Here is a 23,240-nt window from a genome sequence, read left to right as displayed (position 1 = left end):
TTATATTCAGTGAATGCAGCACAACAAATGTACATGTGCAATAAAGAATCTCCCACAAAAGAAATTCAAATACCTGCAGTCTGGGGTTAATTGTAAAACTCCCCGATGTTGGATTCATACAAGAGAGATAATGGGTGCTGTGTATGTCTTTCATTGTTAACTTGTGACTGTCATACCTAGAAACAAGACAGAAAATTGTGTTATAGAGTGTTTTGACAAGTAATATCTCTCTTAAGTGGAATAAATGAAAGAAACGTTGCGTAACCAGTGCTTGTAATCCAGATGCTGGCGAATGAGAGCGTGTGGCTGAGAGGTCCCGTAACTGTCCACAGCTGCCATGCTCATGTCATCGATGAAATAGATGAGTCTCTTGTTTCTCGGGGGTGCGTAACTCTTGCCAGCTTTTCTCTCGAGAGGTTTCTCCAATGCCTCTGATAATAACAGTAAAACGCATTGCTTTAAAAGAACGGACTACAAATTAGCATAAGGCATCATTTTCAAAGAAATCCTATTTTTGTCTAAAATTTGTATGGCTTGATATATATGAACAAATCCATTTGTCCCATGCTGTTCAAACCTTCTAAAAAAAAATTGTTTGTTTTAAAGGTTTAATAAAGCAAACATTTACTCAACATCTATTCAAGTATACCCCGAGGAACACTTGGATGGATTCACTGGATTAACTGTTACTTCTATTATTACAATAACCAGATGAAATGAAATTTGGCATATGGTCCACAAGAAGGTGCTGTTCTACACATCTGAACACCTTTTAGAAAAATGTGATGAAATGCACACTGTCACACTCACTTTGCAGCATGGATGGAGTGATATGAAAGTGAAGGGGAATTTTCGCGGTTATGAAGTTCTCCGGTAGTGTTTCCAGAAGATTCCTGACCAGAGCAGATTTCCCAGTACCTGCTCCACCAATCAGCATAAGAGGCTGAGATGTCTCCAATAACATGCACATAAAATACTGCAGTCTGACCGTGTCAACTGTTGGGACTAACACAGACTGTAGACAAAAAAAGGGTTGATTACTAAGTCATATTCAGCTTATCTAAATCAACAAATACCACTATAAATCTATCAATCTATCTATCTATCTATCTATCTATCTATCTATCAAAATCAATATAAAAACTTTTAGATTGTTTCAAAAGATTTCCATTTTAAAGAAAATGCTGTTCTTTAGAACTTTCTTTTCATCAAAATATCTTTAAAAAATGTATCACAGCTTTCACAAAAAAAGCAGAACAATGCTTTCAACATTGATTATATATATATATATATATATATATATATATATATATATATATATATATATATATATATATATATATATATATATATATATATATATATATATATATATATATATATATATATATATATATATATATATATATATATATATATATACACATATACATATACATATATATATATATTTATTTATTTATTTTTTTTTTTTTTTTTTTCTTGAGCTCCAAATTTATTCAACCCCCAAATTTTGATCAGTGGTGTATATACAATTTATTTATCCGATGTCTAACCGGTGATGAGAATTTTTTTCATGTGCAGATCCAAAAAAAAAAAAAAAAGATAAAATCATTTACACAATTAAATCACTGTTTAAATACTTGTATCTCAGGAAAAGCTGTGGGATACTTTGCAAGAGCGCTTTGAGTGAACTTTTATGAACTTTTAGAATACAGTTCTGCAATGAGACATGACAAACCTGTAGGCCCAGTTCATCACTGTGACTACCCTATTATCAACATTACGTCTTTATCTTCCAAGTATAAAAACAGAAACAATGGCCACACACACACACATAATTCTGATTACTCTGAATGGTAATCAGATCCACAACTCCTCTGACTGCAGGTTCAGCTCATGATGGAGGGAGGTTGTTTTCTCTGTATCTGTTCACTGACCCACTCTAATGCACTAACTGCACTAAATTAGCATGCCATTATTCTGAAATTAAAGTGGTTCTCTGTGAGAGTGAATTTTCTCAGCAGATCACAAAGAAATATATTGTGTTGTAAAGAATGTTCACTGCGTGTTACTCTGTATGTAACAGGAAGTATTAGTGTATTCTGAGAGTTCTTACATCAAACTTAGACTTCAGCTTCCTGCAGTACATGATCCTGTCCTCACCTGTACAGGTGTATCAGGGTCCATCTCAAACATGGGCATCCTGTCGGTCCATGGCAGGAAGCGTCTGGAATGAGGATCTAAATGGTAATCAAACACACAACCCTGTGCAGGAAACTTCACACTCTTCATCTCTTTGATCCACCACTGGAGATAATCATGGAGCTGAGAAAACCAAAAAGACAACATAAACAAAGACATGCTAATGTTTTGAAAATGTGCTATAAACATCCATATGATATATAAGGTGTAGTTTTTGTGTTTTGCATTTGTATATTCCCCCCAAAAACTAAATGAAATGAAACAAAACCCAAACAAAAACACAAAATAAAACGAAACAAATACCTGATCCTGGAATGTGGCTCCACCAAAAGCCCACACACATGCGAACACAAAGTATGTCTCATAGATTTCCCGTGGAGTGTCTGCCGGAATGTTCTCTGGAGTTACCAGACAATCCAACAAGGAGCACAGAGTCTGAGAAAGAGCGAGACATCAGTTTTGAAAACCACAGTATAGGCCTGTATGAATGAGTGTATCTGTGCGAATGGTACACCTGAACCATGCTGTTCTCAGTAATAGGAATGATTGTCTTAAAGGAGCTCCTCATTTTTTCAATACAGCGAGGGATGTATTTGTCAAACAGAATGGTCAAGTGTGTTCTCTCAGTTTGTCTCTCCCTCCGATCAATCCAACTCGTAACATACCTAGACATTGAAGAAAAAGAGGCTGTTCAACTAAGCCTAATCCATCACAAATATGAACCACTATGAATTAGATGGTGTAATTTGCACAGAAAGTAAATTTCTCACAGGTTCCAGCTAAGCTCTTGAGGATTGATGTACAGGATGCCAGCTCGGGACACGGTAGCAGGCGTGGCATGTTTCAAGTGGCTGATCTCAAACAGTAGTCTCATCGAGGGAGTGAGTGGGATACGTTCATTATTAGCCAGAGTAAGAACCTGCACAGACATGCACAACATAACTACATCATTGCCAATATTCAAAATTCTCTGTTTGCAGCAACAACTCCGCAGTATTGTTCAGTGGAGTGTTTAAATGTGTCCAAATGCAATTTTAGTGCTCCAGATTAATCAGCTGGATGCAAATGTCCTCATAAAAACATGCACAAACTGTGTGAGGTACCTTGTTGTCATCCATGACAGTGTTGAGAGACTCAATCCACATGGGGTCAATGTCTCCATCCAGAACAATCCACTTTGGCCCCGAGTGAGAGTTACTGGCTTGATCCCGCATGAAATGCGACAATAAACCTGCCACATGAAGAGATTTACAATCTCAAAGTCTTACTGGGGAGAATGGATCTCATGTCTAAACTGTAAGTTATGTACTGTGAATTGGACAGGATCAGCTCTACAAAACACTGGATGCTGATGTACCATCTTTCCATTCCCGAGTGGCTGGATGAAAGAATCCAAACAGTTCATCATTGCTTAAAGCTTTTGGGTTCAGATCATTCCAGAAAGGCTTCTTTCCCATGTTGAAGTAGGTTTTGTGAAGAGTTTTCAGGATCTGTTTAGAGATTTTTTGTGATTTTAGCACACTTTTCATTTATCAACTTTCTATTTTAATTTTTTGGGAAAAAAAAAAATAGGTTGTTATAGATCAGAACATGTGAACAATAAAAAATTTATATTTTAAATGAATATTATATATAGTATATGTATGATACCATATATATAATATATAAATTAATCAATTAATAAATAACACTATACAATAAACTTTAATTATTTGATAATATTCCGATTGCTGGATTCTAGTAAAACCAAAGAATTTAGCACAAATAATGAATATATAACTACAGAACAATATAAATGATGTGCAATATGTTTACAAAGCCATGAAAATTAAAAAAAAAAAAAAATTAAATAACTGTGCACAAAACTGGCAAATAATTTGTTTGCATGACAATTATCAGGCAAAATGTCATAATCGAATAGAGAGATATTTTACATTATAAGAATACAAAATACAAGTAATTAGTGGATTCATTCAAAACATCAGGGAAAGTGTTGTAACCTGGCTTTTTCCAGTCCCAGCATCGCCAACCACAAACACTGAGTGATGAACAGATAGAAGCTCATCAAGCTGAACAACCTTCATTCAAAATTTCATTAAAAAAAAAAAGGTTATCAAGGAATCTAAAACAGTATGATAACTTAATACTATACACATGATGATACACTGTGCAGAGAGTTTCTTACTTTCAGAACGAACGTGTCCTCAGGTTGAAGCTTTAACTCTAGACTCGTCTGACGGACTATCTGCTCAAACTCTGCATCAGTCTGCCTTTCCACCTCCAAAAGAGGGAACAAATCGCTAATCAGACCCAGGAACACTGGAAGGTCTTCCGAAACGATCTTTGGCATGTTGAAATCTCTCAAAGCCTGCATCAAAACCTACATAATGTAAAAGGAAGCATCAAAACACAAGGTTGCTTTATCTATAGAGCTATGCATCAAGCACATAAACAAATTTCCATTACTTGATCTTCTGGCCTACTCCGATCTGCTCTTTTGAGAGCTCCAGCAACCACCAGGACAGGTTTGACAGCACGCAGTCCCCAGTCATAGTGATCCTACAGCAGAGAATACATGTAGTTCTAGAGTGGGCACAAACAGGACAAGTGGCACGTTTACTTTTAGCTCAGCGTACCTGTTTAGAGAGCATCTCCTTACAGAGCCTGTAGAGGGTGATGAACTTGTTGCCCAGAACGCGGAAGCGATCTGTCATGCGTATACGTCATTCAGTCACTCATTGTTTAACACATCCACAATTTCTCTGCACTGTGTAAACAATGAGTGACGTATACACACAGCATATCGCTTCCACGCATGCATCTACTATGCCAGAGCACATTGAAGCGTCACGCGCCGGCTGTTGTGAACACGCTTGGGACAGTTGGACATTGCGGTGGATCAGAGGTAAAAATGTATATAAATACTGTTCAGTTTCTTGCACAGACCAGTTATTTCCTGTCTTAAGACCTCAGTGTATCATCACGAGCCGCAGGGTTTAATTTGGTTTTGTCTGTGTATGTTTTTTTTTTACTCTCAAAGCCGTGGGTCCCATTGACTGACATTATATGACTGACAGACCGCAACGCTTTGAGTTCTTCATTAATTGTGTGCTACTGAAGAAACAAAGTCACCTACATCTTGGATGCCCTGGGGGTAAGCAGATAAACATCAAATTTTCCTTTTTGGGTGAACTATCCCTTTAATTAATTTCAGTACATTTTACTCAATTGTTTTGTTAGTCAAACTAACATTTCATTTGTCCATAATTATAATATTAACTGATATTTATAATATTGCTATTAACAACATTCCAAAAAATAAAGTAAAACGTATGAATTATATAGTTAATAATTAGAGATTGTTTAATATGTATACTGTATATAGGGGTATGTAGGATTTTTAAAAATAAATTAATACTTTTATTCAGCAAGGATGCATGCAATAAGGTGATTAAAAGCAACAGTAAATACTTTAATATTGTCATAAAATCATTACTTGATAAATTTCTATTTATCATAAATATTCACAAAAAAATAGCAGCACAATATAACTATTTCTACTATATTTTTGATCAAATCAAATAAACACAGGCTTGATGAGCATACAAGACTTAATTTCAAAACAAAAATCTCAAACTTTTGAACAGATGTTCATATATATATATATATATATATATATATATATATATATATATATATATATATATATATATATATATATATATATATATATATATATATATATAACAAATTCAACATTTGTTTATTTACTCATCTATATATCATCATTGGCATGATGAATATTTCCATCTAATCTTTTTTGATGACTAAATTTAAAAAAAAGAAATGTTTCACTGCATAAACAAACACATTTTAGCTAATGGGTTTGGTTGAAAACATTTTTTCTCAAAAAAAAAAAAAAAAACATTTTATTTGGATCAAGCTGTACCTGAAAAGTGCTTTGAGGTTCTCTGGTAGCTCAGTTCGTCCAGCATATCCGGGGTTCATTGTGATGAAGATCCCAACAGAGGGTTTCAAGCTAATCTCTTCCTCAAGGAACAGAAACCTGCAGGGGACAATAGTTAAAACATGCCTAAATAATTCATATGAACCATTCAGAATATCTAAAAATGAATAAAAAAACATTACCTCTTCCTCTTGTTGCGAATGGCATCCTGTATGGTCTTCACCTGTACTGCCACCACTGACAGCACTTCCACAGCGATTCGGTTAAACTCATCAAAACAGCCCCAAGCTCCAGTTTGTGTCAGACCTTTAAAGATGTTCCCTATGGACTGAACGATGACACAAGGGAAGGAAACACTTCACCGTGTCCTCTGTTAAAGACTTAAAAGAACTAAACCAACAGTAGCTAAGGACAAAACTTACAAAACAAAACATCAGCCAACTGTGATAAAGTTTCAAACAATCACTCATTGATTTATTTCAATTAAGAAGCAGAATCCTATTCGGCAAAGTAATTATATGCATTAGGAGCTTATCTGAAGAGAGAACACACTCATAATTGTTCTGAGGTTACTGAGTCCCATTTCTTCTGGTGTGTTTACCTTATAGTCCATCTGCTCAGAGCAGTTGAAGACGTACACCATGACCCCCAGAGCTCTGCCCAGGTCTTTAGTGGTTTCAGTCTTTCCTGTGCCAGCCGGTCCCGCTGGAGCACCGCTCATCATCAAGTGCAGTGACTGAGTCAGTGTCATATAGCATCTGCAATTTAAAAATGCAACCTCAAAAAATGTATAGATACAGTTATGGTGAGACTTGTTTATAACATTAACAAACATACTTTTCACAATTAAAAAAAAAAAGTAATATCACTTCCATCTCAAATTACTGTATGTTCTGTGATTAACTGCATTATGTGGTGAAAATGATGCGGGTGGGAATGACTATTCAAACATTTTTGTAATAAAATGCCTCTTCTGATGGGTTACAGCTAATTTCACTATGAAATTGTCATAGCTAGCATGGTATGTATGTATGTGCACTTAACAATAGTTCATTTATTTTGCATAATGTATGCAAAATGTACAATAAAAATATTCTATTTACCTTGATTTTTCTTTGTTTTCATTACATTTCATGTCTCAATTTAGATCCAAATGCAATCTCTTTACCAACACGCTCAATGTTTTTTTTTTTTATTATTATTTAAGAAAAGCTTTCTTTAAGGACCTAATTGTAGGTCACTGTGGAAATTATGGTCTAGTGAAACTTACATAAAATATTTTAAACATAAAAAATAAGTAAAAAAAATTATAATTTCAATATTTTTTAGTTTAAGTGTAATAATAATTATATAATGACTTTTCATTTATCCGTGACAAGGGTAAAACAATAAAATCTACATAAAGGTAATTTTAAAAAATGACAAAAGTTGAAGGTATGGTAAAAAGTTTCAAAGAAGAAAAAAGAATGCTCTTTTTCAAAAAAGAAAATAAATTTATATTAAAGAAAGAAATGTATTTATAAATTTAAATAAATGCATATTCAATAAATGCATATTGGAATGTGCTTGAATTACTGATCTGTTTGGTAAGACTTAATGAAAAATATTATAAAGTGTTACTACAAAAATATAATGGATACCTCGTTCTGTTGTTTTATTTGTTTGATTGATTTTTCCCTGTATTGCCTGAATACTACATAATACATTTTCTTGTAAAATCAATAATAAAAATAAAGTAAAAAAATCAATTATGTCAAATTAGTTTAGCCTAGTTAGTGCAAACCATTAGCTGTTAAGTTACCTGTCTGTAAGAGGTGTAATGACCAGACGAGGCGTGTTGCCCAGATATTCATAGGAATATCGAAATTGAGCATCGCATATGTTGATGAAGCAGTGGTTCTGCTCCTCATCCCAGCTGTGGCGGAGCTGAGAAACCCAGGCAAACGCCTGAGCACTGCTCACCTGGATAAAAACGGTCTCAAACTCTTAATAAAACAACTCTGAAAGAAGACATTCCAGCACTTCAAGAGAGAAAAAAAAGTCTAAATGCTCCCAACTCAATTAATTAATCAATTACTGCTTGTCAATTTAAAGCCCATTAAAATAATGACTGAGTGCCAAACACCACTAAATGATTTAAAACAAGGAAACAGAGCATCCTTTAGTCGACATGATCATTATTTACCAAGCGCAGTAAACATGACCCAACCTTCTGAGCGATGAGTTTGGAGACCACATCTCTGGCGTGAACATCTATGGTGCACAGGGTCATGATCTTCTGCCTGTCACCCGGGTTCAATTCCCCCAATAACATGTTTATCGAGGAGTTTAGCTGGGCAATCTAGAGAAACAAGGCAGATATTTTAGAGTTTCAGAGGGCACAATGATGGCTTGTGAGAGCATACAGTGAGCTTTGTGGCCCCTGCTTACAGTAATTATATCAATTTACATGCCAGAAAGAAGTGGATGGTAATAACTGTGCTGACAGGGGCTCAGGGTCATGTGCTCATCAGAGAAATCCCCCCACGTTTATGGAGCAAGGTCATATATTCCAGTTGGGAGGCCAAATAAGCACAGAGCTCATTTATCAATGTTGGGGGGAACTGCGAGTGTGTAAAACTGTTTGACTATGAATAAGAGCGACCAGCTGGTGTGTGCATGACAATGAATGAGAATGCTGGGCCAATATATGTGTTTGTGTGTGTTATTTGGGGGAAGGTGGTTAAGAGGCGACACTGTGGATCCCTGTCACAGACAGGCAAATGAGATGTAATCTTCCTGCCTGTATTTGGTGTAAAAGCAGCTTAGGTTGTACTGCATTTATCACCCCATGCTGTCTGACAGCGACTCCAATCAGGGGCTTGAAGGGAAAGAGGCAGATTATTCAAACGCCGGCCAAGGACATGCTAACCTTCTCTTCGCTTGATGACAGATCCTGACGCTGCAGGGACGATATGGACGTGCTTGTGGCAGGATCAGCACAATTCACTTCATCATACTTACAATGAAAAAGCAAGAGTGTGTTTTCAATGGCTTCGTCGTTGCCTAGTTCATACTTCAGATGTGCTATATCTATGCCTGAAAAAGAAGTCTAGCACTGCCTAGAAAAGTAAAGGGTCTATATAGAGGAGGAGGAAGGACTGGCGACTTTTAGGATCTGCAATAATGTAAATCTCCTGTTCAAAATGAAAGGGTCTTAAGAGTTATTTATTCCTGAAATGGACAACACATGGCATGTTTTTGATTCACTAAAATAGGGGCTCATAAAAATTATTTGTTTGTAATTCGTACTGCAATGGTTGTTTGATACGTTTCTGATTCACTAAAACAGCTCATAAGAATCATTTATTAGTGAACCAGACCACACAAGCTACAATTTGTTTTTCATTCACTAAAAAGAACCAACTCATAAGAGTTAATTGTTTGCAAACCAGACTACAATTGTTGCCCTGTATATTTCTGATTCACCAAGAAAAGGTCTTATAAAAGTAATTTGTTCATGAACCACACTAAACTGTTTGTGGAGTATGTTTTTGATTCACTAAAGAGAACTGGCTCATAAGAGTCATTGGTTTGTGAACTAGAGCCCTGCACAGGCCTCAAATTTAGGCCCTAGACCGGCCCTGGCCCGAGGCGCTCAGGCCCTAGCCAGGCCCTTGACCAACAGCTTATCAGAATTACCAGCCCGAGTCTGACCCGAGCCCATCTTTTTTCCCCCCTTCTCCCAAAACAGCTTATACTAGTGTTTTAGCTATTAAAATAGTTCAGTTTTGTATGTAATGGCAAAGTGATTATATTTAATTTCTTTTTTTTTGTTAATTTAGCATTTTTTTTGTTTGTTAAATATAAGTTTTTGGTTTTTAAAGTAACGACCAAACAGCCAGCGGCAGACAGTGAGTCTCTGTTTGATAAATTTTGCCTTCTCAAATCATCACGACATGCCTAAAATAAAATCTATAGATATAAAACAGTTCAAGCATATAACAATGTTTAAACATTAAACCTAGTAAATGTGCGCTATATCATGTGCATCTTTTTCAGTGGAAACAACTTAAAATATGCCGTCATTTTTGCTCATAAGAGTAATACATCATTTGGAACTGTAAAGGTTCTACTTTTACAAACAAACTTACAAAAAAATGTTGCGCTTTTATAAAATAAAGACAATAATCATGAAGCGCTTTCTGCGTCTTAAACAAGAGCGCTTCACAAAAAAGAACTGAAACTCAGTGAATAAATGCCTCACAGACATGATAAATATATCTATAGAAAGCTTTAAATTACTACTTAACGAAATAAAACCAATCGAAAATAAAAACTCTTTCATTATATTCATAATCCGTAAAGACTCATTTCTCTCTAAAGGCGCATCTAATGAGGATATGGGGAGTCAGGATCGACAACTTCAATGAACCACACTGCACTGCTTGCACTATATGTTTTTGATTCACTAAAAAAAAAAAACTGGCCCACAAGAATAATTTGTTCATGAATCATAGTACACAGATTGTGTGGCATGTCTCTGATTCACTAAAAAGAACTGGCTCATAAGAGTCATTTGTTTACAAACCGGACTACAATGTTTGACCTGTGTGTTTCTGATTCACCAAAAAAGTCTTATTAGAGACATTAGTTCATGAACCAAACTAAACTGTTGGTGTTGTATGTTTTTGATTCACTAAAAAGAACTGGCACATGTAAGTAATTTGTTCATGAATCGCAATACACAGGTTGTGTGGTATATCTATTATTCACTAAAAGGAATTGGCATGTCTTTGATTCACTAAAAAGTATTGGCTCATAAGAGTCAGTTTTCATGAACCATACTATACTAGTTGTATGGCGTGTCTTTGCTTCACTAAAAAAAGAACTGGCTCATAAGAGACATTTGTTTGTGAACTGGACTACACTGGTTGTGTGCTGTCTGTTTTTCGTACTACATTACTTATGTGATATGACTTTGACTCACTAAAAGAACTGGCTCATAAGAGTAATTTATTTGCGAACCAGATGACACTGGTTTGCACTGTATGCTTTTTATTTAATAATAATTAAAAAAAAATCTACTTAAAGAGAAATGTTTTCAATGTGAACACAACTCTGAGAGAGACATCTCATTCATGAACAAGAATGTACTCGGTGTCATTCATTCAGTCGATTCACAATTATGAATGTGTAACAAAAGTGTGCAATATACATATGATCGACTGACCTGTTTCTTATTGTAGTCTCTAAGCGCCGTCTCAAAACACTCGGCCAGCCGCTCAAATGCAAGATTCATGTCAGCGGACCACCAGATCTGAGAGGTGGTGAGAACCACCTGAGCCGGCAGCTCCAAGACCCACTGTTCCCGCAAACGTTCCTCGTAGATAACCACGGCCTCAGCTATGTGCCGCCTCATTCCCTCCCTCATCACATCCTCCAGACACTTCAACCAGAGCTCAACCTGACAGGAAACAGCTCACTCCGTAAGAAATAATCATACAACAACATTGTATGGTTACGCTTACATACTCTTATATTAGGGCCAGTTATTTACTATATATTTATTTTTATTTAGTTTGCCCTATATAATACCATGTTTTGTAAATGCTGGGATATCATAATTTTTATATTAAAGTTATTTCTACCTGTATGTATATTAATTAAACCCATATTTAATTAAAGTATTGTATTATTTAATTAAAATATTTTATTGTGTTTAATAGATAAATTATGAACATATTTTATCATAATATTTATATTCATATTTATTAAAATAATTTTTATTTTATTTTTTTAAAGTTTGCCTTTAACTTTTAAAAAAACGTTACAACTTTAATATCTGAGTCTGGTTTAATTAGATGCCAGTTTGATTTGAATGTGGGTTTTACCGGTCCAACGCAGTCACACGGTGAAGAGAATGGAACATATTCTCCGTCTCTGCTGAACATTCCCACCGTTGCTGTGGCCTTTTCCCCCTCCTTGTCAGAAAACTGTCATACTCAGTCATACTGTCAAACAGCTTACCCAGGTGACAGGTAACCTAAAAAGCAATGAACCATAAAGCATTATTTTCACAGAACAATATACTGTACACAGTACCTCTGTGAATCAATCTGCACAGTTATGTATGGTTAAGTACGGGCATATCCGTAGATAATAATATGATTGTGGATGTATTTGCAATTCTTATTATAACCGAGGTACAATGAGAACAAGATGAAGCACTTTGACCCTGTTCTGGTTGAACGGTTCAGGAGAAAACCTGCACATATGTGGGAGGATCGGCTCAAAGAAGGAGGTGGCCAGGGTCAGAATCAATCCAAGTGTAGAACTTTCATTTTTTTATTGTAATGATATTTCACAGCGAAGCGCTGCCCTTGGAATTATCACCGTGATGATAAAAGAAGTGTAATCATGGAGATAAAGGTTACTGCATGCAAATGAGAAGAAAGATGAGGAAATATGGTACAATGTAAAATATATTTCTGTGAATCCCGGTCACCATTATTACAAATACCAGTAAAGACTGCATACTTTATAGTTGACCTGTTTATGGATTACTGTAATACTGAAATGAGCTGTATAATTAGAGAAATCTGAAACTAATTAAACTTTCAAACTAATAGACAGACTGTTATATGAAGTTAAAGTTAAACACTAACTAATACAGCAGTACCTGTCTGGGCTGTCTGCCTTTAGAAAGGATGTCCAGTAAGTCTGCTGAAGACAGGAAATAGAATCGTGGGAAAGCCATTCTCTTGGTTTCTAGGTATTTGGCTAGTGCCTTCTCACATACAGCCAGTCTAGAATGGATCACAGGAAATTAACAGAATTATCTATGCATCTCTCTTGAGACAAGTGTAACCATACAAAGTTCTTAAAAAGAGTTTACTTATAAAAAAAACTTCACAGACCTCTTTTGCAGATCTTCAAGCATCGGTAGAAGATTGGGCTTGTTGGTGGCAGTTTTTTGTTTTGCCACTTTTGAACATAAGGTCCTTCACACATCAATACACAAAAGTAAATACATACAAGTATTTGCATACTTGGCAAATGCATGCACGCTGTAATGTATTCATCATTATAACATCTTTAATCTAATCTTTAATTTAATTTAAATAAGTCCTTGTCGCACATTACATTCGGTATCTTTATCTACTATTCACTTATGTATTTTTTTTTTATATAACTATGTTTAAACGTGCATACACAATAAGTGCACTGTATCAAATAAATAATTTTAATATTAGCATGTAGTAGTTAAAGACACTTAATATTAAATGGGGCCTTAATTTAATTGAATTAATTATTTTCCACTCCATTTTTCCAATTTTCTCATCAGTAATTAAATTCAACATGGTCAAAAGTGTAATGAACATCATTGCAATTGATAACTTTTACAAGTTTACTTTTAATATGTGACCCTGGACCACAAAACCAGTCATAAGGGTCAATTTCTTTAAACTGAGATTCATACATCATCTGAAAGCTGAATAAGCTTCCCGTTGATGTATGGTTTGTTAAGATAGGACAATATTTGACTGAGATCTGGAATCTGAGGGTGCAAAAAAACAAAATATTGAGAAAATCGCCTTTAAAATGGTCCAAATTAAGTTCTTAGCAATGCATATTACTAATCAAAAATTAAGTTTTAAATATCTTCATGGAACATGATCTTTACTTAATATCCTAATGATTTTTGGCAAAATCGATAATTTTGACCCATACAATGTATTGTTGGCTATTGCTACAAATATACCCGTGTTACTTATGACTGGATTTATGCTCCAGGGTCACATACATGTTTAATACTATTTAATATAATATAAATATTATTATATTAATAATTAACTTATTTTACTTGTAGTACTAAAATAAACCAGCATTTTTACATTGCAACTTCAAGGTTACATTTTATCAGTACTTGTGGTCCTTAGAAATTAAACCCATGAGTAAGGCATTGCGTCACTGCTCTTACATACCTCTGTACAGAATCTGTACAGAAAAAAAATATCTTGGTTTTATTATGCACTTCATGTTATGTTTTGTTTAATTTTAATAGAATATTTTAACATCTTAACATTTAAAAATGAGCTTAACCAAAAAAGCAACTAACCCATACACTTATCATGCTGAATATCTTTTATGTTCAACAAACCTTTACAAAAATCACATAGCCAACCTTAACCTTAAACTTTCCACGCAGGACACCAGTAATCAATGCACGTGAGATGAATTCAAGTTTACCTTAAAGTCAGAATCAATGGAGATGAACTGATGTGCCTTTTCTGGCAGTTGGTGAAGAATGTCTTCGGAGCCCATGAAGATGCTCTCCAGGTGAGCCCAGGTCCTCTGAACCTCCAGCCATAGCAACAGCACTGAGTCAGCCAGAGTCAGCTGGGCCTGTAGCTCCAACACCTGCCCATGGAAGAACGCCGCCTGCTTACTGTGCAGCAACACCTGCAGCTGCACCTATAGAGATGCATATACAGAGTCAGAAGCCACCGGGTTAAACAGTTTCTTGTACAGTTTCTTATAGTTATATTTTATGACCTAAGTTGGTCCTCCTTAAAGGGATAGTTCACCTAAAAATGAAAATTCTGTCATTACTCACTCACCCTATGTTGTTCCAAAACCATAAGATCGTTCATCTTTGGAACACAAATTAAAATATTTTAGATGAAATCTGAGAGCTTTCTGACCTTGAAATTGACTATTTTAATGATGCCTTTACTACCTTTCTGGGTCTGGGAACATTTCAGTTACATTGCTCTCTATGGAAGGTCAGAAAGCTCTCTGATTTCATCAAAAATATCTTAATTTGTGTTCCAAAGATTAACAAAGGTCTTACAAGTTTGGAACGACATGAGGTTTTTCATTTTTGGGTGAACTAACGCTTTAACTGATACCACTCATCTGTTAGTGATTCTGACTCCAATTAAGACACAAGAGCATCAAAGTGAAATTGGAGGCATACAATTTTCTAAATTTTCATTAAGATTTCCCTTCACCGGAATCACTGGAAAAGCCAAATCATTTAAAATGTTGTCTTATGCTTTTGGTAATGGAATTATGTATATAATGGCGTTATATACAAAGCCCAGAGGGAAAAAAATGCATTTTTAATGAATAGTTTGGAAACAACTTAACAATGAGTCTGAAATGAATTTGCCTTTTTTATATTTGGAGGTTAGGACATGTTTTATTTATTTAAATGCCAAACAATTAATTTGGGTATCTGAACCTTTTTTTCTTCAGAGAAAATATAAGCATTGTGATTAGTGGGAATAGAAAAGAATAATTAATCTTATAACGAAACTATTTGAATTTAAATGTTAACCTTTTAAAATTAATACATGTTATACATGTCTGAACTTGAGTGGATGTCAATGTATGAGGAGGGTAGGGAAGGAAATGGGGAAATTTGTTTTTGATGTTGACGTACCGTACAAAATAAACAAATATTAAAAGCAAAATAACATTTAAAACATGTTAAAAATGCTAAAGCCTAAAGTTCAGATCACATTTGGTCTTGTCAGGCTCACAAAAAGTTATCCAAAAAAATATTTGAGTTTTGGTTTCTATAGGGCAATGTTGCCTCTGTTGTTTTGTTGTCCATGTTGTATTAGTGCCCGTCTGTTGTTTAATGTTTTCAGACATGTGGGTGTAAGGGGGCCGGTTTCGCACAGACGGGAGGCTTATTGTCAACAGTGATGTGTTTGGCTAGATTTTGGCCCCTACACATATAGCGTGATAACAAAGCCAGCAATGTGTGGTCTCTATAAATCAGACGTGTGAATGCAGGCGGCTGACAAAGAAAGATCGTTTTCTCGGCATAGTGGGACGGTCTAATAGAAGGAGATAAAGACCCCGGCCGCACCAAGCTTATTTTGCCAAGCAACAGCTTGTTAACATTTTCTGATATGCTAAGTGAGCATGCTATCAGTGTAAGATTTGGTTCAAACCATCCAGCTAATCCCATGTGACATTTCAGAGATGTTTATACCCGACTGTCCTCCAGACTCTCAATCAGTTCATCACTGCATTTCAGCATTGGTGTAGCGGTACGATAATGCTCTTCATAAGAAAACTCCATCCGTGTCCACATCTGGCTGATTTCAGTCAAAACCTTTAAGTTAAATTAATAAATCATTACTCTTATTTTCAAAAATGTATCACAGCAAATAAAGTCTTGTGAGAGATCAAACCTTTTCAGTGGACAACGCTTTGACTGCTCTCCCAACTGTACTGTGCACCACATCTTCATATCTGTGCAGCTGCAAAGCCAGTAGATCCTCAAGAGTTGTTTCTTCAGTTAGAGTGAAATCAACCTAAGAGAACAGTATAAAAACATGTGAAAACTAATATTGAACATGAGTAAAAAACGATGAAAGAAATATCACTTGTCATCATTTACTGGCCCGCATGTGATGTATTGCACTAATAATAATAATAATAATAATAATTATTATTATTATTATTATTTTTATTATTGTGGTTGTTTTCCAGAAAAAAATATGTAAACATCCCAGGCTATCTCATATAAAAAATCTGATTTTATTTTGGATTTTGAATTAAGTAATAAAATTAAGAAGGAAAAGTAAAAAATAAAGTAAATGTATATTTTTAAAATGTTTAGAAATTTTTACTAAAAAACAAGACAATGTCTGATGACGGTCACATGACCAAAAGTTGTATTAAAATATGATAATATGGCAGTGGGCAGGATTCATCTATACCTTTTTAATATATTTTTACAATGAACTGAACACAAATAAAATGTTTTGCACAATGCTGAAGTTGCTTTTTACATACAAAATAAGTTAATAGTGACATCAACCTCAAAAATTACAAAAAGCACCAAAAAACTAAACAACTCTGGTGTGTTTTTTTCATCATTACTGTTTGGAGTTATTATTGTACTTTTATGATACGTTTATGATGATTTTTGGGTCATAATTCACTTTCATTTTATGTAGAAGAGCAGCATTACTATCTCATTTTGTTGTGTTCAAGTAAAGAAAGAAATTCCTGACTTTAGAATAATGTAAAGATCAAGTAAATAATAAAAAAATCCTTTAATTGTTCAAAACTAAAATTTTACCATGAATGGTATAGGGTTGTTTAATCTACACATTTGAAATAGTTCATAAAATACAGTACAGTAAATGTATTCCAGTCTCTAAGATAAATAGCATTTATATTGCACATTTGCCACCCTCTTTCTCACCCCAGTAGTCCTGACCAGCTGGGCCCAGTGTCTGTCTCTCATGGCTGGGTTCAGCAGCTCTGTCACAGCCCTCAGAGAAGCCAACAGATCCCTGAGCACACAGTCCAGACTCACATACACGTCCCAAACACGGGCCTCTTTATCAAGAACCCGCATTTCCTGGACAGACATGAAGTCAGATGTTACAAACAGAGCTGATAGACGAGCACTAAAAACCTTCCAAAAAAGATCCATGTTGGTGCTTTCTAGGACACCGATACAAGCATTCTTACTTTTGTAAACCTCCTCAGCTTTGTCTCCATGTGTTCTACATTGATCTCTCTCCATATTGTCCCAGTCCATTCTGCTATACTGCACTGTGAGGATGCAGCATTGGGTTAAGTGGACAGTTCAAGCAAAACTGAAAACTTAAGTATTCTATTTTCTGAAAAAATTAATCACCACCTGAGCACACAACAGCAAATCCCAGAGCTGTTTCAAAACAGCAATGTCTCTCTGACAGAGCCTGAGCTGCTTAGTATCAGGGCTGCTCACTTCAAACAGCTTACAGGACTCCTGGAGATCTGCGTTTTCTTCCTCTAAACCCAGCATCTCCCTGTGACGGTATGATGGTTTGTTTGAATTAGAATAAATAATCATTTACTTTATCCAGGCGAGCATATGGTTTCTCTGTGTTGTACTGGAGAGGAGCTTCTCTTTTAAACCTTTCTCGAAACTGACTCAGCTTTTTCTGTGAAGAGGGACATGAATCAGAAAAAACATCATCTTATTTAGCCTTAAGTAGCAATAAAAACCTTCAGACTTTTAAACCTAAAAACATTTAATGTTGCTTCTGAAAGTTTACAGTTGAATCACTATTAAGCCCTCAGCAATGAAAACCTCACCTCAAAGACCACACACTTCCTGCGGATAACGGCCACCTCTGCAGTATGAAGAGAAGCAACCTCATGTTTCACTGTCCAGGCCAACTTCTTCATGTTGCTCCACTTCTCTGGCAACTCCTGATAGAGTTAAATACATTACAGTTGAGTAAACTTTCCTCATCCAGAACATTTTAGTAATGCAAGTAATGCAAGCATATTAAAATTCTGGGAAAAATAACAAGCTGCTAATTATTTAGATGGCATGGCCAATGCTAAAAACTTTAATCATTTCAATTCCTCCAAGTGAATTTAGGCATCACAATAATACAATGTACAGTATACGAAAAACTGATATTCATATTGAAATTTGCTAAAGATTAATATATAGAGTATTATCTATTTTGCTATCATAGTAACAGTGTTAATAAATTACTAAGTAAAATTAATTTAAGTCAGCATTAGATCAGGTAAGATAAAATACTGTACATGTAAAAATAGAGAAAACGCAAACACAATTAGTTATCAAGCATCATTTTTGGATATCCGATGTCGATACTGTATACAATGTATACATTTAGACAAACACAATTTAATCTCTAAAATAAATAAACCGTAAAATAAATATAAATATAAATATATATATATATATATATATATATATATGACATCTCACTTAAAATACTATGCAAGCGATTATATAATTTACTTTTACTTGTGGTCTAAGACTTTTGGAAAAAAATATAATTTTTTTTTTTTATATTTAATTAAAATGAATTTCGAGATTGTATTGTGAAGTAAACCGATAACTTCACTCTCGTTCAAAAGTTTCGGGTTTGTACGTTTTTTTATTTTTTTTAAGTCTCTTATGCTCACCAAGACTGCATTTTAAAAAAAAATCTAAAATACAGTAAAACAGTAATGTTGTTACAATTGAAAATAACTGGTTTGTATTTCAATATATTACTAATAAATGTAATTTAAGGTGGAGGGTTTCAGAGTTACTCTGAAAGCGCACTGCAAAATGCTCTAGTGGATGCTAACCAGCCATTTAAATGTAAAACAGCAAGCTTATTGGCTGTGTATACAACATGAACCAATCAGCTTGTGCCAAGTAGTTTAATGCTGTGATTATCATCAGTTTGCATTAACGACCCATCAGCCAGAATGAGTTTTATAACAGAACATGGCATTTATTTGAAATTGATTTTTTTTGTATAAATGCCTTTACTGTTATCCAATTAAGGCATCCTTGCTGAATGAGCATCTCTCTCTTAAAAAAAAAAACTTTTTGACCCCACAATTTTAAATGGTAATATAGGTGCAAAGCTGACATAACTTTACAAAAAAGGTCATGACAAAACAGATACATGAAGATGACATCCTTAAAAAAGCCTTCACTTTACATAATTCCCGTTTTATAGTCTCAAGGGCTGTCAAATACTCTCACCTCAAGCTGCATGTGAACACACTCAGGTAGGGTTTCTCCATACTGCTCCAGAAGATTGACCACATCAATGACAGGTTCAACAAGCTGGTCTGTACTAGTCTGCCTGTCTCTGATCTCCAGCAGGTAACCCATCACCTGCACAAGAGCCTGGTAGTCTCCACCGCACACCGGCTCTTTAAGCCTGGATTCCGCCCGGAGCATGAACTCCTCTAGTTCGCCAATACTGGAGAAAATCATGATCACAAACCAGCGAAAAATCAATTACTTTTATTGACTGGGGAAAGTATTTAGAGTTTGGAGGAAAATTGGGGCTTTAATGTGATTTTTCTAGGTAATTAAGGAAGGGGCTCTAACCTGCCGATAACATAAGACATCAGGTGCTCTTTAAACATCCAGCTCCATTTTTTGATTATGTTTAAAAGACTCATCTTGAACGAACCGATATCCACTCTAAACCAACCATCAAACACCTGCCAGTCCTCCAAACGGCTGACCTCTGCATACACTTCTTCATAATGATTCATCTGTTGTGAAAGGAGAACATTTATTAATAAAATGACAAACTTTTCTTACTACTATCAGAAAACTATCAAGTTTATGGACCGATATCTATATCCACCTGTTCTTTGAATTGTGTTGTGGTGGGAGGATTTTCTGGAAATGCATCTTCTCCATAGGCTTCCACCTCTTCAGCTGTCAGTGCATGACCATAGAGAAGGAGAGTAAGAGACTGCCTGAGAAATTCAAGCCTGCATGTCATCAAGCCACAGGGGACTGTAGCAGATAAGTGTGTCCTGGTATTGCAAGGCTTTCTTCATGACTTCATCAACTCTCTCCATAACTTCCTGTTGGAGCTCTATTAGGTCTAACATGTCCTTGACATCAGCCTAAACAATGTATGAAGGAAAATATTTGAATATTATTTATATATGTACTAACAAAACTACTGCAATCAGAAATAAAGAAGAAGAAAAAACAGGGATTTAAAATGTCTGAGATTACTAGAGAAAATGCTTATAATTTGTCATTTAAAAATGTAATAATTTAGAAAAATGACAAATAAATTAATTATATTAACCAATTAATATATGTAAATAATATGTTATATTAATTTATTGATCACACTTTATATTAGGTGGCCTTAACTACTATGTACTTACATCAAAAACTAAGTATAATGTACTTAATGTGGTCATATTGTATTGCAAAACACTTTTGCTTCTATTGAGGTGGAATATGGGTAAGGTTAGGAATAGGTTTGGTGGTATGGTTAGGTTTAAGGGTGGGTTAAGGTGTAAGGGATGGGTCAACACTGTAATTATAAATGTAATTACAGAAATTAATTACAGCTGTAACTACATTTTTTAAAATAGAAGTACAATGTAAAAACATGTATGTACACAATAAGTGCATTGTCTCAAATTATTCATTTAAATGTACATAGTAGTTAAGGCCACCTAAAATAAAGTGGGACTAATTTATTTAATATTTATTCGTAATATTCATCTATATATTAAAAAATAATCATTTTAATTAAAAAAAAATTATAAATAATTCCTCAAAATGTGTTACATGCCGCTTTTTTCTATAAAGGCAGCATGCACTCGACCTGGCATAAAGTTTGTGTAAAACTTGATCAATTTATCCGGCATGATTTTAATATTTTCCAACTATATCTTCAACAGAAGCAATAAACCTCTTTTACAAAGGAATCTCTTCTTTCTCTTCTCTCCATTTCTCCTCTGCTACAGTTTGTTTCCTAATCTAGCTTTCTGTAAAACTATGAATAGTTTGGCTCTGTATCAGATCGCTTATGCTCCTCTATTGTAAGCCATTTTGGATAAAAGTGTCTGCTAAATGCACAAAAATTTCCATGTAAAAATGTTATTTTGAATCCCATATTTTCAATGTGACCTCAGATATTTGGAAGCCACTCTAAATTCATAAACTGTGAGTACCTGGTAGTCCTCCATGCTTAGGTGAGATGCCACCCTCTTCACCTGAGCAGACATCTTGAACACATCACTTCGTAATTCTTCCACCAATTCGTAAAGTCCATTGCCACCATCGCGATCCAGAGACGGTTTAAACTTAATCTCAGATCCCATCAGTAGCATTTGAGCCTCAAACAAGGGAGCCTGCCTCACTGACCCCTCCATATTCTCAATGAAAAACTCCAGAGAAGTTGAGACGGCACTGAAAAATCCCTCCACCACCATGTCATCTACATACTCCAAGTAGGCCTTCCATGCATCTGAAGAACTATCCACTGCAAAAAGGATCACGTTCTCCTAGGAAAGAGACAGGAAAACAGGAATGTTACAGAAATGGGGTGTAGCAAAAAGAATCTATAAAAAGACGCTCCCTCACCTGTAACAAATTATGGATAGTTTCTCCATCTTTCCTGAGATTGTTGTAGCATTTTGTCACTCTCGCTGCTCTATCATCCAGTTGCAGTGATGATTCTTTCTTATGGTCTTTTCTGTAGAACATTGGCTGTTTGCTCCATCCATTCATCAGAACTTCCATCACCTCAATATTGTCTTTAGTTTTTTGCAATCTTCTCTCCAGCCGATAGACAGTGTCCTTCAGTGTGCAGATGTAGTTCCAGCAGTTCTGGTCTTCCCATGTAAGCTCAGTTTCTGCTCGATGGATTTGCTGGTCAACAGTCTCCATCTCCTCTTTCATAAGAGTAGCCTCCACTTCAAGAGTTGTCTGTTTCACCTTGTTATACCACTGCACCAGCAAATGTAGGCTCCCAAGGTTCTAATGGAGATCAGGTAAAATACTCATATTAATGCCATAGAATATAAAAACCAAATCTAACTGTTATCAGACAAACTGAGCATTTACTAACCTTAAAGAACATCTTTCTATTTTCATACACCTTCATAGCAGCAGAAGGGATGTTCATCTGATTAAGGATTTTCAGGTGTTTCACGTCCTTGAGCACAGCAATCAGCTAAGGTGAAAAAGTTTTATGCAGTATTATGCAAATGAATACACTGACAGATTCCTCAAAATTAGTTGCTCCAACAATTTAAATTAATGCCTTATGCTGCGATAAATTTGAAACACACTACAGTTATGTTCTTCACCTCTTGACTGACGTTTACTGACAGCAGGTCAGTGCCGGGATCTCTTTTGATTAGGGGCTGATCCAGGTTCATCTGGCAAACCTGGTTAATATTGCCACACCAGCTCAAATAGACCTGTTTCTCATACTCATCTAAATGAGAGGACATCTCCAGGTACTTATGATAGACCAGTTCCATTTCCGCTCCTTCGATACTCCTGTAATATAAATGCACCATCATCTTTCATTATTAGCATTAAAGAAAAGAGAAAACAATAACAATCTGAATAGAATTTAAAACACTTACATATCCAGAACAAACTGAAAATTGTTCCAAGGGATTTGAATTCTGTCTTTAAGCATTTTTGCCCACTTCAGACACCCTGTCATAGCATGCATATTCTTGCTCAAATGCAATTTGTTCCTCTTTTTCTGGAATTAAATGAAGAATTAAACAAGGTTCTGTT

At 35.2% G+C, this 23,240-nt stretch overlaps 1 protein-coding gene across 1 annotated transcript in view; it reads right to left on the bottom strand.

Annotated features, from left to right (window-relative positions):
- Positions 1-23,240, bottom strand: part of LOC306887789 (dynein axonemal heavy chain 11) — a gene marked incomplete at both ends in the record, with an annotated part of 64,156 nt that overhangs the window by 31,097 nt on the left and 9,819 nt on the right. The window contains 42 exon segments of the mRNA XM_079445802.1: positions 74-176; positions 266-431; positions 811-1,015; positions 2,167-2,328; positions 2,509-2,640; positions 2,720-2,870; positions 2,976-3,124; positions 3,309-3,436; positions 3,563-3,695; positions 4,206-4,283; positions 4,391-4,585; positions 4,672-4,764; positions 4,842-4,912; positions 6,104-6,129; positions 6,131-6,271; positions 6,355-6,500; positions 6,774-6,930; positions 7,974-8,134; positions 8,382-8,513; positions 11,385-11,618; positions 12,046-12,150; positions 12,153-12,197; positions 12,834-12,960; positions 13,072-13,122; positions 13,124-13,155; positions 14,405-14,629; positions 16,164-16,286; positions 16,366-16,488; positions 17,388-17,546; positions 17,660-17,743; positions 17,832-18,026; positions 18,028-18,117; positions 18,272-18,388; positions 19,698-19,920; positions 20,052-20,221; positions 20,317-20,442; positions 20,444-20,584; positions 21,656-21,988; positions 22,068-22,463; positions 22,555-22,659; positions 22,796-22,991; positions 23,081-23,205. Coding sequence (XP_079301928.1) covers positions 74-176; positions 266-431; positions 811-1,015; positions 2,167-2,328; positions 2,509-2,640; positions 2,720-2,870; positions 2,976-3,124; positions 3,309-3,436; positions 3,563-3,695; positions 4,206-4,283; positions 4,391-4,585; positions 4,672-4,764; positions 4,842-4,912; positions 6,104-6,129; positions 6,131-6,271; positions 6,355-6,500; positions 6,774-6,930; positions 7,974-8,134; positions 8,382-8,513; positions 11,385-11,618; positions 12,046-12,150; positions 12,153-12,197; positions 12,834-12,960; positions 13,072-13,122; positions 13,124-13,155; positions 14,405-14,629; positions 16,164-16,286; positions 16,366-16,488; positions 17,388-17,546; positions 17,660-17,743; positions 17,832-18,026; positions 18,028-18,117; positions 18,272-18,388; positions 19,698-19,920; positions 20,052-20,221; positions 20,317-20,442; positions 20,444-20,584; positions 21,656-21,988; positions 22,068-22,463; positions 22,555-22,659; positions 22,796-22,991; positions 23,081-23,205 — 6,054 coding nt within the window.

The sequence above is a fragment of the Barbus barbus genome (assembly GCF_936440315.1).
Source record: "Barbus barbus genome assembly, chromosome: 21".
NCBI lineage: Eukaryota > Metazoa > Chordata > Actinopteri > Cypriniformes > Cyprinidae > Barbus > Barbus barbus.
Note: the sequence above shows the minus strand (reverse complement) of the source record. Positions and strands in the feature narration are given on the sequence as shown.